The sequence below is a fragment of the Pongo abelii genome, chromosome 9 (genome assembly GCF_028885655.2).
Source record: "Pongo abelii isolate AG06213 chromosome 9, NHGRI_mPonAbe1-v2.0_pri, whole genome shotgun sequence".
NCBI lineage: Eukaryota > Metazoa > Chordata > Mammalia > Primates > Hominidae > Pongo > Pongo abelii.
The window spans coordinates 117,016,858-117,035,392 of NC_071994.2; the positions used below are offsets into that span (position 1 = coordinate 117,016,858).

An 18,535-nucleotide genomic window follows, 5' to 3' on the forward strand; every position below is an offset into this window, starting at 1 on the left:
AAATAGAACAACCATATGACCCAGTAATCCTACTTCTGGGTATATATCCAAAAGAATCTAAAGCAAGGTCTTTTTTTGAGAGAGTCTCACTCTGTCACCAGGGGTAGAGGGCAGTGGGTACAATCTCAGCTCACTGTAGCCTCAACCTCCAGGGCTCAAGGGATCTACTTGCTTCAGCCTCCCAGGTGGCTGTGACTACAGGCATACACCATCACACCTGGCTAATTTTTCTATCTTTTGTAGAGACAGGGATTCACCATATTGCCCTGGCTGGTCTTGAATTCCTGGGCTCAAGCTATCCACCTGCCTCAGCCTCCCAAAGTGCTGGGATCACAGGTATGAGCTACAGTGCCCGGCCTAAAACAGGGTCTTGTAGAGATATCTGTACATCCAAGTTCACAGCAACACTATTCACAAGAGCCAAGAGGTGGAAACAACCCAAATGTCCATTAACGAATGGATAAACAAAAGATGGCATATACATACAATGGAGTATTACTCAACCTTAAAAAGCAAAGAAATTTGAGGCATGCTGTACAATGAAGTCTGAAGACATTCTGTTAAGTGAAATAAGCCCATTGCAAAAGGACAAACAGTGTATTTCTACTTATACGAGGTTCTTAGAAATTCACAGAGATAAAGAGTAGAATGGAGGAGAGACAAAATGGGGGTTACTATTCAACGCATACTAAGTAAATGAAATGTTCTGGAAATGGATGGTGGTGACAGTTGCACAACAATATGAATTTATTTAATACTCCTGAACTGTACATTTAAATAGTTAAGATGGCAAACTGTACGTTTTACCAAAAAAGACTGGAAAAAAGAAGAAATACTGTCACATGCTACAACATTGATGAAACTTAAGACAGATATTATGCCAAATGAAATACGCCAGTCACAAAAAGACAAATACTGTATGAATCCATTTATATGAAGTATTTAAAGTAGTCAAATTCATAGAAACAGAAAGCAAAATGGTAGTTACCAGGGGCTGGGTATGGAGTGCAGATTTGCAATATGGTAACATTCTGGGGGTTGTTTCACAACAATTTGACTATTCTTAACACTACTGAACTCTACCTTTAAAAATGGATAAAGTATTTAAAAATCGAATATTTGAGATATCCTTAGATTTTATGTAATGTGTTTTTTACTAAAATAATAATTTCAAGTAATAAATTATCCAATTATCAGGCTGGGCACTGTGGCTCACACCTGTAATCCCAACACTTTGGGAGGCCGAGGCAGGCGGATCACCTGAGGTCAGGAGTTTGAGACCAGCCTGGCCAGCCAACATGGTGAAACCCAGTCTCTACTAAAAACACAAAAATTAGCTGGGTGTGGTGGCATGTGCCAGTAATCCCAGCTACTCGGGAGGCTGAGGCAGGAGAATAGCTTATACCCAGGAGGCGAAGGTTGCAGTGAGCCGAGATCACACCACTGCACTCCAGCCTGGGTGACAGAGCACGCCTCTTTCTCAAAAATAAATAAATAAATAAATAATCCGCCGGGCGCGGTGGTTCACGCCTGTAATCCCAGCACTTTGGGAGGCCGAGGTGGGCGGATCACAAGGTCAGGAGATTGAGACCATCCTGGCTAACACGGTGAAACTCTGCCTCTACTAAAAATACAAAAGATTAGCCGGGCATGGTGGCGGGCGCCTGTAGTCCCAGCTACTGGGGAGGCTGAGGCAGGAGAATGGCGTGAACCCGGGAGGCGGAGCATGCAGTGAGCCAAGATCAGGCCACTGCACTCCAGCCTGGGTGACAGAGGGAGACCCTGCCTCAAAAAAATAAATAAATAAATAAATAATCCAATTATCACTATAACTATTCCAATTACCATAATTATGATAGAATATTACCATTCTATTTCCATTTATTTTTACCAAAATAATGAATCTAGGTAACAATCATGAATGGCTGCTGAAAATGCTAAGTGAGAAACTTCATAATAGATGAATTAAGCTGACAATACCTAAATACAATTACGATTTTAACAGCACAAAGAGGGGAACCAGACATTATATGCTTCTCAATGAAACAAAATAGAAGATACATACACAACACTACCTATGACACAGTCATGCCAGATAAGCATCTACATTTATAGGAAAGACATGAGACAGAAAAATCCATTGAAAGATACCACAGTAATACAATCGCCAAACTCCAAACTCCAGAATGTGTGAAAACTGACATAACAAAGGACTTGATTTCTTTGGATATTGAGCTGCAAGAAACGGGGTGGGGGGTGCAGATTTATAAATAAAGAGAGTCTTAAAAGACCCTTCAAACATACTTAATGTTCTAATTTTTTGGATCATTGTTCTTAACAAAAACTGCAAACACTGTTAAGGAGATAACCAGGGAAATTTCTACAGGGGTATTTGATGAGATTAAGGGATTACTGATGATATTAAGGGATTATTTTTAGTGTGATAATGTTGCAGTTTTAAAAAATAAAGTCCTCTTTTAGAAATGTTACCCAAAAAGCTAAATATAGAATTATCATATGACCCAGCAATTCTATTTCTAGGTATATACACAAAAGAACTGAAAATGGATACTCAGTGAGATAGACACTGGCTTTATCATGACAGGGCTATTCATTCACTGAATATGCCCCTTACCCAGGCCATGCTGGTTAAGGACACCCCTTCAGTGTGGACCCCTCATACAACATGACTGTAGCAAAACTGACAAACAATTCTGGAAGCCTTATTAGATTTGCTATCTCAACTTCCTCTCATGGGTCTTACAGATGCTAATAAAAAAACAACAGGTTCATTAACAGGAAAATGGTGAAAGGCAGACGGGAAAAGTCAAAGGACAAAGGTGGAAATGTTTAAAGGATTATTAAGGAAGTGAGTAAAGAAAACACTGATGGGGTGAAACTAAAGGGAAAAAGAAATTCTGAGATAACGCAGAATTGATACTGCAGATCAGTGGGGAATTACAGTCTTTCAATTAAACATACTGATTAAACATTTTAATACAGCACTACCAAAGGTGGGTGGACCAAAGGGAACTCTGCTGATTAACCAACATTAAAGGGCTTCAAACAAGTTTCTTGCATTTACCCCAGTTTGGAGAAACTTTATAAGCTGAAAGGCAGAGACCACAAAGAGAAAGATGATCAACAATTGTGTGGGGCAATGTTGAGGCAGGCTAAACAAAGAGCCAAGAGTACTTTGGCTCAATCCCTTGCTGGGGACCCAGAGCCTAGTGGTGAAGGGGTCAGGGTGTGGAGTAGAAACCTTTCTGGGGCTTCGTGACACAGAAGCACAATGCACTGTGATTTCAAAACCTGTTGATAAAGTCCTAATGGAGGCTATACTTAGGAAATTAAGGGTTGATGGAATTAGGATAAAATTTTATAGGCGAGTTGGCATATTTGAACCTGCTTCAATGTGAAGTGGTTCCATCTTTTCGACTTGATTGTATTATGGGGATGGATACTGTATCTGCCTGGAGAATGTTCCCTCTACCTACTCCTGTAAAACAGAAGGCATGTAAACTTGTCCTTCAAGCAATAACAATTAGACATGCTAAATGGGAACCAGAAAGATTCCCTGAGCCTACACAACAGAGAATTGAAGCCGAAGTGCTGGTAGGGACAAACTGATTGCAGAGCGTTTACCAGGGCTTATGGCAAAAGTCTGTGAGTGCCTCCCAGAGACAGCTCCTGAGACTTTGGACTAGAGAATTACCACTTGAGGGGCATTTATTACCTTGCTATGAGACATTAATTGAAGCTACACCTATAATTGAGGACATGAAATAAACTTGAAATGAAATACTCATGCTGTCTTGCTGGGGGATGTCAGAGAAACACTTCAATGAGGATGGCAGTGCCCAAGAGAGTTCCATAATAAAATGGAAATGGTTTATACAGGCTCTTGCTACCTGGAAAATGCAAGGAGGTCTCTGCATTCCCCAGGTAGCAGAAAGCCTCTTTTCCCCTAGGACTGACTCTGGAATTGTGTGAAGAGCTGCTGGATCCTATCCACACTCGGACAGTTTCCCAATAAACAGTTCCCGATAGACCAACAAAGAGCTGCTTGGTTTGCAGATGGCAGTTCCAAGGTGAATGGACAACATCCTATTTGGAAGGAAGGACGCCAATGGGATCAAAGAAGGTAAAAACAAATCAGCAGCATGTGTTGATTGCATGCTGTTTTTCTAGCAGTGATGGAAGAATTGAACAGTTATAAAAGCCTGTGTTAGGCTTTTTACTCACTCATGGGCAGTGCCCAGTGGCCACATGATCAGGCAGGAGGGCAATGGAAACCTGGCCTATTAAAGGGATGTCCATATGAGACATGGCCCTATGGAAATTTGAAGGGCACATTAAAGTAGGACATGTCAATGCCAACCAGAAGAAATCCCTTAGATGAGTTGATATGGGGGTACTGCAACAGTGCAGAGATGGGCTGAGTCTAGACATGTTCCTTTTCCACCCTCTCAAGAACAAAACACCAATAAGAACTGTTCTGTCTGCCAGGAAGAGAAAGATACTGCCGACAGCTATGGGGAGATTCCCTGGTGGCAAGGCCCTGAACGCTGCTGGCCAGTGAGACTGATGCTGGTAACCCTAGGGGACTACAAATGGGTCCTGACAGGCATAGACACTGACTCTGAACTGCGTTTTACTATCCCAACAGACCATGCAAATGCTTTCAGTGCTAAAGAAAAACCGCAACAGAACCATTTAAAAATTTCCACCTTCCTGGAGTGAGCCCTTTGACACTCCCCTTCCCCATTCTTTTGTTAATTAACCTAATGTTTTTATTAGCATCTGTAAGACCCATAAGGGGAAGCTTCCTTCTCATGAGAAGGAAGGGTGACAATTTCCCAATCTAAGATAACAAATTTGAGAGCAATGGTTACTCTCAAGCCCTGTTAAAGAGAGTATAAATAGGTAAAAAATTATTTTGGAAAAGACTGTCATTACCTATAAAGTTGAAGATAAGCGTATCTTAATACCTACCAACTACATCACTAGATATATACACTAAAAAAACTCTTGCATACAAGGACAAGCAGCATGAATCCGAACAGCTCACAGCAGGCTTGAATAGCAAAAGCTTGAAAACAACCCCAAAGTCAATCAACAAATACATACAATGCGGTGTATTCAGACCATGGAATACTGCACACCAGTGAAAATGAATGAACTACAGTTATAACCCTCAGCATGGGTGAGTCCAAAAAGAACAATGTTGACCAAAAAAAGTTGCAGTGTGTACCAAGAGAAACATAAGAGAATACTCACAGCAGCATCATTCAGAATAGCTCAAAACTGTTAACAGCCCAAATGTCCATTAACACCACCTCACCTTCCTCCCAGGTTCCAGAAAGTTCTCCTTGGTCTCTCCTCCCAGAAGCCTCTGTGGCTTCCAGGGTCCCATTCTCCTGGCTTTCCCTGGGCACTCTTCACCTCCCCAGACCTCTGAACATAGGCAGCAACCAGTGCTTAAGCTGCAGAACCTTTTCTTTCTCCTATACCCACTCCCTTGGAGAACTCCTCAGTCTCACAGCTTTACAGAGCATTTATAGGTTATGATTCCAAGTCCACCTACCTCCAGCCTGGACCTCTCCTCTGAACTGCGCACCTGGGTCTCCACCATCTTTTTGACATTTCTGCCGTGAATGTCTAACAGACATTTCAAATTTAGTATTCCCAAAACTGATCTCTTCATCTACCGTCCCAAATCTGCCCCACCTACAGTGATTCCCATCTTGGTTAAATGCTTCAGTTGCTTAGGAAAAAAATTTTTGAGTCACCTTTAACTCCTCTCTCTCTCACAACCCTACCTCCTCAGTAAGTAAATCTTACTGCCTTTACCTTAAAAATAATATATGCCGGAATGCCAGCACTGCTTACCCTCCACCACAGCAGCCTGGCCTGGGCTCCCTGATCTGCCCCATGCTCGTCACTACCTCCTCCCCCACATTCTGTTCTCCACACCACAGTCAGAGTGATGCAAAATGGAAATCAGTTTATATCATTCCTTTGCTCCAAACTCTTCAAAGGCTACCCACCTAACTCACAGCAAAAGCTAGTACTTAGGAAGGTTCTGAATGATCCACCTCCTTCTCTTTCCATGGCCCCATCCCTTTCGGCTCTCCTCACTCACTAAGCCTTAGCCCTGGCCTCCTTGCTGTTCCCTGAGCAAGCCAAGGTGCACTCCCATCTTAGGGCCTCAAATGACTTACTCCCTCACCTCCTCTGCACATTCTTAAAAGTCCATCCCAGCCAGGCGCAGTAGCTGACACCTGAAATCCTAGCACTCTGGGAGGCTGAGGCGGGTGGATCACCTGAGGTCAGGAGTTCAAGACCAGCTGGCCAACATGGTAAAACCCCGTCTCTACTAAAAATATAAACAATTAGCCAGGCGTAGTGGTAGGCGCCTGTAATCCCAGCTACTCGGGAGGTTGAGGCTTGAACCCGGGAGGCAGAGGTTGCGGTGAACCCAGATCGCGCTATTGCACTCCAGCCTGGGTGACAGAGTGAGACTCCATCTCAAAAAAAAAAAAAAAAAAAAAGTCCAACCAAATGGAAATACAGTCCCCAGCACTCTTTTTTTCATTGCTTTCATTCTGTCCTTTTTCTCCATGGTATTTATCACATTCTAATATATTAATAATTTATTTATTTGTTCATCTTCTCCCACTAAAAAACAAGCTAAATGCAGGCAGGGCTTCAAGAGTGCTTGGCACATAATTGGTCCTCACTAAATAAATGCTAAACAATGAGTAAATGAACAAATGAAACTTTTTTTTTCTTTTTAAGAGATGGTGTCTTGCTCTGTCGCCCAAGCTGGAGTGCAGTGGCGCAATCTCGGCTCACTGCAAGCTCTGCCTCCCAGGTTCACGCCATTCTCCTGCCTCAGCCTCCCCAGTAGCTGGGACTACAGGTGCCCGCCACCACACCCAGCTAATTTTTTGTATTTTTAGTAGAGACGGGGTTTCACCGTGTTAGCCAGGATGGTCTCGATCTCCTGACCTCGTAATCCGCCCGCCTTGGCCTCCCAAAGTGCTGGGATTACAGGCATGAGCCACTATGCCCGGCCGAAACTTTTTAAGTGCTTAGAATTGTGCCTGCCACATAGCAATAAGCTCAGTAATAAGCTGTTATTACTATTATTTTCAAAGGGCTGATGTGATTGACAGGGAACTCACATATACTTGGTTTGTTATTTTCTGCTAGTTCAGCAAAGGACCAAGACAGGATATATGGTACCTACTTGCTAATACTTCCTTGTTGGCAGCACTCCCCTCTACTTCAGATGGTTCTGTAGCAACAGTGTCTTGACTGGGCTCCTTAACTCTCTCATCAGTGAGAAGGCTGACTGCCTGAGTAATGTCACCATTACTGGCCTATGGGAGAAAAAGACAATAGAAATTTCAAAAGTAATCATCATAGAATTTAAAACCAGTTTTGAGTATTAACTTTATTACCCTGGTGACACACTGAGTACTTTTAGGCATAATTCTAGGGTAGAATTATGAGACTATGGTGGACAGTAGGTCTAATGTGCTTGAAGCGTCTGTTAAATGCCTCATTACAGGAGGGAGTTTCCACGCTCTGACTTCCCACAACACCCAAACAAAAGTGAAATCTCGATGGAGATTTGTTCCCATTGCTTCAGATACTACTACTCATGATTTCTCTGAATAGTCTAAAGCACGATGTGTCAAAAAACAGGGCTGGCAATTAACATAGACATTCTAAATGAAGTCAGCCCTACAATAAAAATGCCAAGCAGGGCAGGTGCAGTGGCTCACACGCCTGTAATCCCAGCACACTGGGAGGCCAAGGCGGGCAGATCGCTTGAGCCCAGGAATTGGAGACCAGCCTGAGCAACTTGGCAAAACCCCGTCCCTACTAAAAATACAAAAACTAGCCAGGCGTGAGTCCCAGCTACTAGGGAGGCTGAGGTGGGAGGATCGCTTGAGCCCAGGAGGCAGAGGCTGCAGTGAGCCGAGATCACACCACTGCACTGCAGGCTAGGCAACCGAGTGAGATTCTGTCTCCTGTCTCAAAAAAAAAAAAAAAAGCCATGCAATTACCTGTTTTCTAGTGGTGATCATTCTTGTTTTTAACGTTTTATGAGGAAACATTTCTAACATATATACCAGGAAAGGGAATAACAGAACCCCAGGTACCTATCACTTATCTTCAACAATTACCTAGTCACTTAGTCATAACCTTTCTTATTTTCTCTAAACCTCCTATACCCTCGTAGATATTCTGAATCAAATCCTAACCATCTTATCACTGGTCAACATTTCAGAATGTATCTTTTAAAAATATAACCCATGGCCTGGCATGGTGGCTCAAGCCTGTAATCCCAACACTGTGGGATGCCAGGTCGGGTGAATCACTTGAGGTCAGGAGTTCAAGACCAGCCTGGCCAATATGGTGAAACCCCGTCTCTACTAAAAATACAAAAATTAGCCAGGTGTGGTGGCGCACGCCTGTAATCCCAGCTACTCGGGAGGCTGACTGAGGTGGGAGAATCGCTTGAACACGGGAGGGAGAGGCTGCAGTGAGCCAAGATTGTGCTACTACACTCCAGCCTGGGCATCAGAGTGAGACTCCATCTCAAAAAAAAAAAAAAAAAAAATATATATATATATATATATATATATATTTTAAGAGTAACAACAGGTTTTTTCAATATCAGATAACCAGTTCAAACTTCCCTGACCCAAATATTATTTAGTTTGCTGGTTTGGATCAGGAAATATAAGGCCTAAACAGTAAAATTGGTTGATGTTTCTTAAATCTCTTTTACCCTGCAGGGTTACCTGAACCACAAATCTCCCCCAGCCCCTTATAATTTACATGTTGAAGACATTGGGTCAGTCATCTGACCTGTAGAGCTTCTGTCCCTATATGTGCTTTAATTTGGGCATAGAAATAGCTTGAACTGACATAACTATAATAGACAGCTGCTTTAAAGCCTCCTGACTAACAGAGATCTGGAAACCAACCTTCAGAGCTTCATGGAGGAAGGAAGGGTCCTGAATGCCTGTGATTTCTCTCAGTTGATTTAACAGCATTTGGCAGCTCTATATTTGCAAAACAAAAAAACCACAAACATGTCAGTCAGAAAGTAAACCTGGGTACATTTAAAGAATAACTAAAAGCATCTTGGATAAACAGGCCTGAGGCTTGCCCAGGCTGGAGTGCAGTGGCCCCATCTCAGCTCACTGCAGCCTCTGCCTCCCAGGTTCAAGCTATTCTCCTGCCTCAGCCTCCCGAGTAGCTGGGATTACAGGTGCATGCCACCACGCCTAGCTAAGTTTTGTATTGTTAGTAGTGACGGGGTTTCACATTGTTGGTCAGGCTGGTCTCGATCTCCTGACCTCGTGATCCACCCGCCTAGGTCTCCCAAAGTCCGCTGGGATTACAGGTGTGGGCCAACACAAACAGCCCTGCATTTTTTTACTCTAAAGAACCAACAAGCTCCAAGAAACAAGGTACTGGCTGGCTGTCAGAAATATTCTGAAATGCCAAATCTATTTCTCTTTTAAAAGTTCAATCATGGAAATACCTTTGGTACTTATGAAAGAAATAGATGACAGTAAAATTACAAATATATAAAACATTTAAATGTAATATTCTAGCCTTAATGGACACTTAAAAGTTTCCCACGTTTTTCTTTTGGTAGGCAGTGCATTAAGTAGGGCATATAAGGAGTCCGGGGAATTTGCATGGATATAAAGATGTGCTATTTTAAGCTTTCCTGCACATGCCATTAGTGTGTATCATTTTTCACTGCCAATAAGTTTCCAATGGTGTAATTAACCAATGATAACACCAACATATTTAAAACTCTGTGTTTGATTAATTAAAAAGTACAGTTAAAGCTAGAACTTTCTCAATTAAATAAAATATATACTTTCAAAAGGTTTTCTCTTCATTAACCTAAATCATGGAAAAACCTAAATTGTTAACTTCCAGCTAACACAAAATCAGTTTACAACCCTTCAGTCTTAACATCTTCACTCTACCATTTTATCCTGCTTTACACAAAGACAATACAAAACACTGATTTGCAAGTACAGCTCAATCTAAACAACTGGCTGGCCCAACTTGAGACACAATGATTTTTTCAGATGAATGTTGAAAACAAAGTAGTTCGAAATTAATTCAGCAACAAGAAATCTAATTTATACCATTCCTAAGATTATGCTTAAATTAAGTTAGTAATATGTCTCAGAGAGATAGTCTACATTTACTCCCAGCTATAATAGAAACAGTATCTTACGTTCTTCAACAGCTGTGGGCCCAATGTAACACTAAAGTATTACACAACTAGAAATAACTAACTGAAACATCCCTCTAAAGTCCTGAAGTGGTGGCTCATGCCTGTAATCCCAGCACTTTGGGAGGCCAGGGTGGGCGGATCACTTGAGGTTGGGAGTTCGAGACCAGCCTGACCAACATGGCCCCGTCTCTACTAAAAATACAAAATCAGTTGGGCGTGGTGGCACATGCCTGTAATCCCAGCTACTCAGGAGGCTGAGGCAGGAGAATTGCTTGAACCCAGGAGGTGGAGGTTGCAGTGAGACAAGATCGCGGCACTGCAACTCTAGCCTGGACAACAAGAGCACAACTCCGTTTCAATAAATAAATAAATAAATAAAGTCCTCGAAGAAGCATCAACAGTCATTCTGCTGTAATCAGACTATAGTCATAGGCCACAAGTGGAATCCTACCCTGCTGAGACCAGCAGACTTTCACGCTATGAGTCTTGACAACTCCAGTCATTGCCTGTGCACTGGGAGAGTGATTATCATACTAAAAGGTATCCAGATTCAGCCTGAGCAAAAACTAAAATCTCAAGGCATGTAATTTGTAGAAAAATTAAATACTAGTTTTTTTAAACTAATTCTAATTCCATTTTACTGTATAAAAGTGGTATGAATCTATGTATCTCACACAAATCACACATAATTTTCTAAAAGATCAACATCAATATACCCAAAAAAGGGTAGAATAATTGAGAGGGGGAATCAGTAGTGTATTAATACCAAACTAGCGTCAAGAAGGTAACAATAGGATAATCCCATCTTCATTGGGAATTATTCCGTATAAAAATTAACATTTATGATTCAGAGAAAATAATCCTAGTGAAAAGTAATAGCTAACATACACTGCTTACTTTTAGCGAGGTGCTGCTATAAACACTTAGCAAGTATTAACTAATTTAACTCACTGAACCCTCATAACAGACCTGTTACATAGGTATTATGCCTGTCCTACAAAAAGCTGAGGCACAGGGAGGTTAAGTAACTTCACACAAAGTTACTGCTGATAAGGGATGCACTATACCACGCTGTACCTGAGAAGACAAAAAGATAGGCAAGAATACCTATCTAATGCAAAAAAATGCAAATATCTTATTCTTGTATTTTTTATTTATTTATTTTTATTTATTTATTTATTTTTGAGACAGAGTCTCACTGTGTCGCCCAGGCTGGAGTGCAATGGTGCAAACTCGGCTCACTGCAACCTCCGACTCCCGGGTTCAAGCAAGTCTCCTGCCTCAGCTTCCTAAGTAGCTGGGAATACAGGCACCCGCCACCACACCGGGCTAATTTTTTGTATTTTTAGTAGAAACGGGGTTTCACCATGCTGGCCAGGCTGGTCTCCAACTCCCAACCTCAGGCGATCCGCCCGCCTCAGCCTCCCAAAGTGCTGGGATTACAGGCGTGAGCCACCGCGCCTGGCCAGTTTTTTCTTTTAATTAATTTATTTATTTCTCACACTGTCGCCCAGGCTGAAGTCCAGTGGCGCAATCTGTGGCTCACTTCAACCTCCACCTCCCGAGTTCAAGCGATTCTCCTGCCTCAGCCTCCCAAAGTGCTAGGATTATAGGTGTGAGCCACCACACCCAGCCTATTTTTATATTTTGACCTTGATCTTTGCACCCTAACAAGTTTATTTTAAAAATTTGCTTGTCCTTATACAATCACAAGTTTGATTACTTAGTACTGCAATCTGTTCTAAACCAGCTATCATCAGAAGTAGAGAGGTAAATATTACATTTGACTAAATCTAAGGTGCCATCGGTTACAAACAAAGAAAGGAAAACTGCTGCCACTTGAACTATGACACAATGTCTTAACGGCAGTCCTGGGAGACATATAAATAAGTCACACTAGCTTCTTAAATCTCTGAACTTTTTCATTTATGTTGAGGAATATAGCAATTTCCCCTGCTTCCAGGTGCACTGCTTGGCATGTGACAGGCAATTCTTTCACGATTCTCGGCAACAAAACTTAACACGGCATAATACATCTATGGTATCTTTCCTTCTGGGTTGCATAAAGCACTTGACTGTAGCTTTGCAAGAAAATCCGAAACTGCAAACATTCCTCCAAAGGTAAATATTTTGCTTCATATAAAATCAAATTTATACCCTGCCATTCTGCTTCCATGCCTTTCTCCATACACAGGTTTTTTGGTTTTTTTGTTTGGTTTTCATCTCAATGTTGAATCACAGTGTAAATTTTTAAGTGACATACACAATGGCAAGTAAACCATGTGGTACTAACAGTACATATAACTCGACTGTCATCTGTTGTTATAACAATAGTAACAGCTATGACCAAGTTCATACAAGTGCAGACAATGACAACATCACATCTGCTACTTGGATGATAGTAAAAATGTTAAGAACATCAGAGATCTCAGAATGCCAAATAAATGTGAATCAATGAAATATAGTATTCAAATACTAATTTACTATTTACATTTGACCTTGGATTAAAGTCAGTTACACTGTAATATTACCATTCCTCTTTCTCCATTTTGTAATAGGTAGCAGTGGACATTAATATATCTGGGATAACACAACCAGGAAAGGAAAATAGACTCTCTCGTTTCCTTTTTTTTGAGACAGGGTCTCGCTCTGTGGCCCAGGCTGGAGTGCAATGGCATGGTACAATCTTAGCTCACTGCAGCCTCGGCATCCCAGGCTCAGGTGACTCTCCCACCTCAGCCTCCCGAGTAGTTGGGACTACGGGTGCCCACCACCACGCCCAGCTAGTTTTCCTATTTTTAGTAGAGATGGGGTTTCTCCATGTTGGCCAGGCTGGTCTCAAACTTCTGGCCTCAAGTGATCCACTTGTCTCAGCCTCCCAAAGTACTGGGGTTACAGGCATGAGCCACTGCACCTGGCCTAGTGACCTTTTTTAAAGGCTACTGGGTAGAGATGACAACTATGTAAAATTATTTTGTATAGCTCCAAGAACAATGTTCTACATGGAAATTCAAATCCAAATTCCTCATCTTGCCATTCAAAGACCATTACCTGATCCCCCCTTAGCCTGTTCCACCTTTTCTCCTCTCAGTTCCTTACTGCAAACTCATTCTCTCATGCATAGACTGTTGTTCCCAGAATCACTAGTAATATCACATTATTAAACTATGGTATGCCAACTACATTCAAGGGTTATATTTGTCTTACCTCCTCCATATGAAGTCCTTCTAAGAACTCTGGCCCATACTGTTCTCTCTCCTTTCTCATCTCCCATGTTAAGGAAATGAATACGCCTGTGACTGAATGTGGCTCACTGTCTTCACTTGACATTCCTCATCATGTGGTTCTCTAATTGTTTTATTTTATTTTATTTTAATTTTTTTTGAGACGGAGTCTTGCTGTCACCCAGGCTGGAGCGCAGTGGCGTGATCTCAGCTCACTGCAAACTCCACCTCTCAGGTTCAAGCGATTCTCCTGCCTCAGCCACCTGAGCAGCTGGGATTATAGGTACCCACCACCACGCCCAGCTAATTTTTCTATTTTTAGTAGAGCTGAGGTTTCATCATGTTGGCCAGGCTGGTCCCAAACTCTTACCTCAAGTGATCCACCCACCTTGGCCTCCCAAAGTGTTGGGATTACAGGCGTGAGCCACCGCGCCAGGCCTGTTCTCTAATTGTTTTAAATATGAAATTCTTGCCTTCTTTAAAGCAAGAATCATGCAATACACTGCCTAATTTGAATCATCCATAGGACAGTGCTGATAATAATGACAACTAACATTTATTGAACAACTACTTTAATTTTTTTTTCTTTTTGGAGATGGAGGTCTCGCTATGTTGACCAGGCTGGCCTAACTGCTGGACTCAAAGGATCCTCCCACCACAGCCTTCCAGGTTGCTGGGACTACAGGCACACATCACCATACCTAGCTTAACATATGACAGGAAACAGGCGCCTCACATGCTTGTAATCCTAATAACAAAGGTAGGCACTGCACACATTAGGAAATTAAGGTTTACAAAATCTATTTATCATCAAATGACTTGAATTAAAAGCTAAATCAAAGATAGCTATAAAACATAGCTATTAAGGGTCTAAGTGCTTGCTTGAGCAGTACATTAACTAAAATTGGAACAATACAGAGATTAGCATGGACCCTGTGCAAGAATAACATGCAAATTCATGAAGCGTTCCATAATTTAAAAATAAAAATAAAATGTAAAGAGTATGAATAACAAATTTCACATGCATTATTTATATACATATACAAATGCTATGACATGACCCAGTCTTGTAAAGATTTAGCTAAAGTTCTCAACAGAACCCACACTCCAAATCCTCGTACTATATATATGTATATAAATTTTACTGTAACACTAAACCCATCAGGATCCTACCACATTACTAACTCACTTCACCTGAACTTCACAGAAAGAGGATTTAAATATTAACTTCACTCTACCTTGCTATATGTAAAGTACACACCCAACGAGGAGACAAGACAAAGCCTGTACTCCTCTCACAATGAAGTCAAATAAGTTGCAAGAGCCAACAGGTTTGCATTTCCTGAGCTAAATTCACATTGTTTTCACAAAACAAAAAGTACTCCCTTTTCTTGCCCAGAGGCAGTAAAGAAAGACAGGCAAACACAAACCTTTATCTGGAAGGAACTCAAGCTTTTTGACCTCACTGCTACTCAGTGGTTTTGGTGCAATACAGCCCACTTCTCAGGAAGGAGATTTTCTTAAAGCAAAAATAACTCACCCACAATCAGCAATTAACAAGATTATTCAGACACTAAAAACCTTAAGCTATTAAGTTTCTGTAACAAACAATACCTGGCCTGATCCTACAGTAACTAGGTTAAAACTCTCTGATGAAATAATGCAAAATCTTTCATTACTAATCGTTAAAACTCCTAATTTAGCATTGTGATGAGAAGCTTTATAGGTTATTCCATTCCTTCAAACAGTGATGCTATTTTCATCATTCTGATGCACATATTTCCTGATCTCAATTATCTAGTCTTACGAAGACATTTCTAAATTTACAGCTAAGTCAATAATTAATAAATGTTCCCTTAATAAATGTTCCCTTACTCCAAAGAACTACCAAGGTGTGCCTAATAAAATTCTTTCCAAAGCTAAAGATCCAGTTCGCAATTGTAAAATAAAACTTAAGTGTCCAAGGGAAGCAAAAAAAAAGAAAACACAAAAAACAAAAACAAAATCAACTGAAGAGTCAAAGAAAACATATAGCATCAATGCCAAAAACTCTAGCCAGGTGCGGTGGCTCATGCCCATGAGCCCAGCACTTTGGGAGGCGGAGGCAGGCGGATCACAAGGTCAGGAGTTCAAGACCAGCCTGGCCAATATGGCGAAACCCCGTCTCTACTAAAGGAAACAAAAAAATACATAAATTTGCCAGGCATGGTGGCGGGCACCTGTAGTCCCAGCTACTCGGGAGGCTGAGGCAGGGGAATTGCTTGAATCTGGGAGGCGGAGCTTGAAGTGAGCCAAGATCGTACCGCTGCACTTCAGCCTGGGCAAGAGCAAGACTGTGTCTCAAAAAAAAAAAAAAAAAAAGGGCCGGGCTTGGTGGCTCACGCCTGTAATCTCAGCACTTTGGGAGGCCGAGGCAGGCAGATCACGAGGTCAGGAGCCCGAGACCATCCTGGCTAACACGGTGAAACTCCATCTCTACTAAAAACACAAAAAATTAGACGGGCATGGTGGCAGGCACCGGTAGTCCCAGCCACTCGGGAGGCTGAGGCAGGAGAATGGCGTGAACCTGGAGGCGGAGGTTGCAGTGAGCCAAGATCGCACCACTGCACTCCACTCCAGCCTGGGCGACAAAGCCAGACTACGTCTCAAAAAAAAAAAAAAACCACCTCTGTCTGGACAACAGAGATGGTTGCTAACCTTCCCAACCTCCATAAAACAAGGAATGGCCCTCAAAAGTCTTGGTATTTTTTCAGTTTTTCTTTCAGCAACAATGCCCTGCTGATCCAATTTATTCATGGAATAGAAACCTAAAGTAGCCGTAAGAATATGACTGTCTAAAAAAGACAAACAGCAGCTTTCTGTGGACACAGCTAAATTCCCTGAAACAGACTACCTGATAATTTTTGTGAATGATGCAAATGTCAGTACATGATGAAAATGCCTGAGTTTATCAACTGGCTTAAAGTTTTTAAAAACCATTAAAAGCGTTTAAAATTTAGCCACTGTTACATCATGTAGAGGGGTTTAAACTGGGACTTAAAAACAAGAAAAAAAAGGAACTAATCATTATTTACTTTTTAAATTTTTTCCATCTCTTTCTTCACGTGTACTAAGAGATTCCAATAGTACAAAAGAGTATAAAATGAAAAGGAAATCACCTTCTTCCCCACCTAGTTCTATTTCCCAGGGGCTACTACCATTAACAGTTTCTGTTATCTTTCCTGAAATTGTCTATGCACATGAATATGTTTTTTCATGATACATAATGTCCTATACCTTGCTTTTTCCTTATTTTAGAATACATTAAGACAATATTTTTCATTTCTTTGAATACATGTTCCAACTAAATATGAGAAATGAGGCTGACAAACATATTGAACACATCTCCAAAAATGAAGGAAAATACAATTTTTAACAACATATTGGTAGGACTAATTGAAAAACTGGGAAAATATCAGGGAAAGATATGAGAAATCAAATTTACATGCTTATAGTTTTAGAAATACAGCAATGGTAAAATTTTAAGTTATTACTAGCTGGGTCTTCTTGTGTAGTTTCTATTTTTAATAAATAACAGAGATTGCTGGGTGCGGTGGCTCATGCCTGTAATCCCAGCACTTTAGGGGGCTGAGGCGGGTGGATCACCTGAGGTCAGGAGTTCGAGACCAGGCTGGCCAACATGGTGAAACCCCGTCTCTACTAAAACACAAAAATTAGCTGGGTGTGGTGACAGGCGCCTGTAATCCCAGCTACTTGGGAGGCTGAGGCAGGAGAATGGCTTGAACCCAGGAGGCGGAGGTTGCAGTGAGCTGAGACTGCGCCACTGTACTCCAGCCTGGGTGACAAGAGCAAGACTCTGTCTCAAATAAATAAATAACAGAGATCAGAGAGGTGATGTGGGATTGGATTACAAAGGGCTCTAAATGCCAGGAAGAGTTTAGGTTTGATCTGATGAACAATGGATAATCACTGCAGGTTCCTCAGCAGGGAAGATACATGAAGGAAGAAAAGGCATTTATGTGGATTAATCTAGCCCATGTGAACAACTGGTTCAACGTAGGATGACACTAGGAAAAGAAAGCTTGAGTTACAGGGCCACTGAGTAAACGAACTGTGATGAGAGAGGCAGGATGCTGGTAGGCAAAACATCAAAGTAGGACATACTCTGAACATCTCAAAGCATGAAGAGAGAAAGCTTAGTCATACATTTGCAATGGATGCCTAAGAGAATGCCGTTGCCAATAACATAAAAGGAAACCAAACAATGTGATATACCACACCAACAGAATGAAGGAGAAAAAAAACAATGGTCACCTTGATTGATACAGAAAAACATTTGACAAAATCCAACACATATTCATAATAAAATCAATCAGAAAACTAGGAATAAAAGGTAATTCCCTCAACATGATACAGGGCCTTTATAAAAAAACCAAGAGTTAACATCATATTCAATGGTGAAAGACTGAAAGCTTTACCCCTAAAATCAGGAACAAGACAAAGATGCCCACTTTCACCACTGCTATTCAACACTGTACTGGAAGTTTAAGCCAGAGCAATCAGGCAAGAATAAAAAATAAATGGCATCTAAATTACAAAGGATAAAAAAGTAAAACTGTATTCACAAAGTGACATGATCCTATATATAAAAAATCCCAAAGAATCTGCAAAAAAGTTACCAGAGCTGGTAAGCAAATTCAGCAGCTTCAAGGTAAACAGGCAAAATTCAGTTGTGTTTCTGTAAAACAGCATAAGAAATCAAAAACGAAATTAAAAAAAAATTACATTTACAATAACATCCTAAAGAATAAAATACTTAGGAATAAATTTGACCAAAGAGGTAAAAAACCTGGACCGGGCACAGTGGGTCACTGCTGAGGCTGGGTGCAATGGCTCACACCTGTAATCCCAGCACTTTGGGAGGCTGAGGCGGGCAGATTGCTTGAGCTGAAGTGTTCGAGACCAGCCTGAGCAACATGGCAAAACACATCTCTACAGAAAACACAAAAATTAGTCGGGTGTG

The 18,535-nt window shown here is 41.3% G+C and overlaps 1 protein-coding gene and 1 non-coding gene across 28 annotated transcripts in view; one reads left to right on the forward strand and one right to left on the reverse strand.

Moving 5' to 3' along the window:
• Positions 1-18,535, reverse strand: part of USP28 (ubiquitin specific peptidase 28) — a 76,765-nt gene that overhangs the window by 47,379 nt on the left and 10,851 nt on the right. For 20 of the 27 annotated variants that reach the window (XM_024255647.3, XM_024255646.3, XM_054525103.2 and 17 more), the window contains exons 2-3: positions 9,009-9,086; positions 7,256-7,388 (exon numbers count right to left, since the gene is read on the reverse strand). The exons of 1 other annotated variant lie outside the window; for it this stretch is intronic. In XM_024255647.3, the coding sequence (XP_024111415.1) occupies positions 7,256-7,388; positions 9,009-9,086 (211 nt within the window). The remainder of the gene's footprint in view (positions 1-7,255; positions 7,389-9,008; positions 9,087-18,535) is intronic. 6 more of the 27 variants (XM_024255651.3, XM_054525118.2, XM_054525112.2 and 3 more) reach the window with 1 other exon arrangement.
• LOC112135575 (U6 spliceosomal RNA) lies at positions 14,387-14,490 on the forward strand. The gene has a single exon (XR_002916841.1). It is a non-coding gene; the product is annotated as a U6 spliceosomal RNA (small nuclear RNA).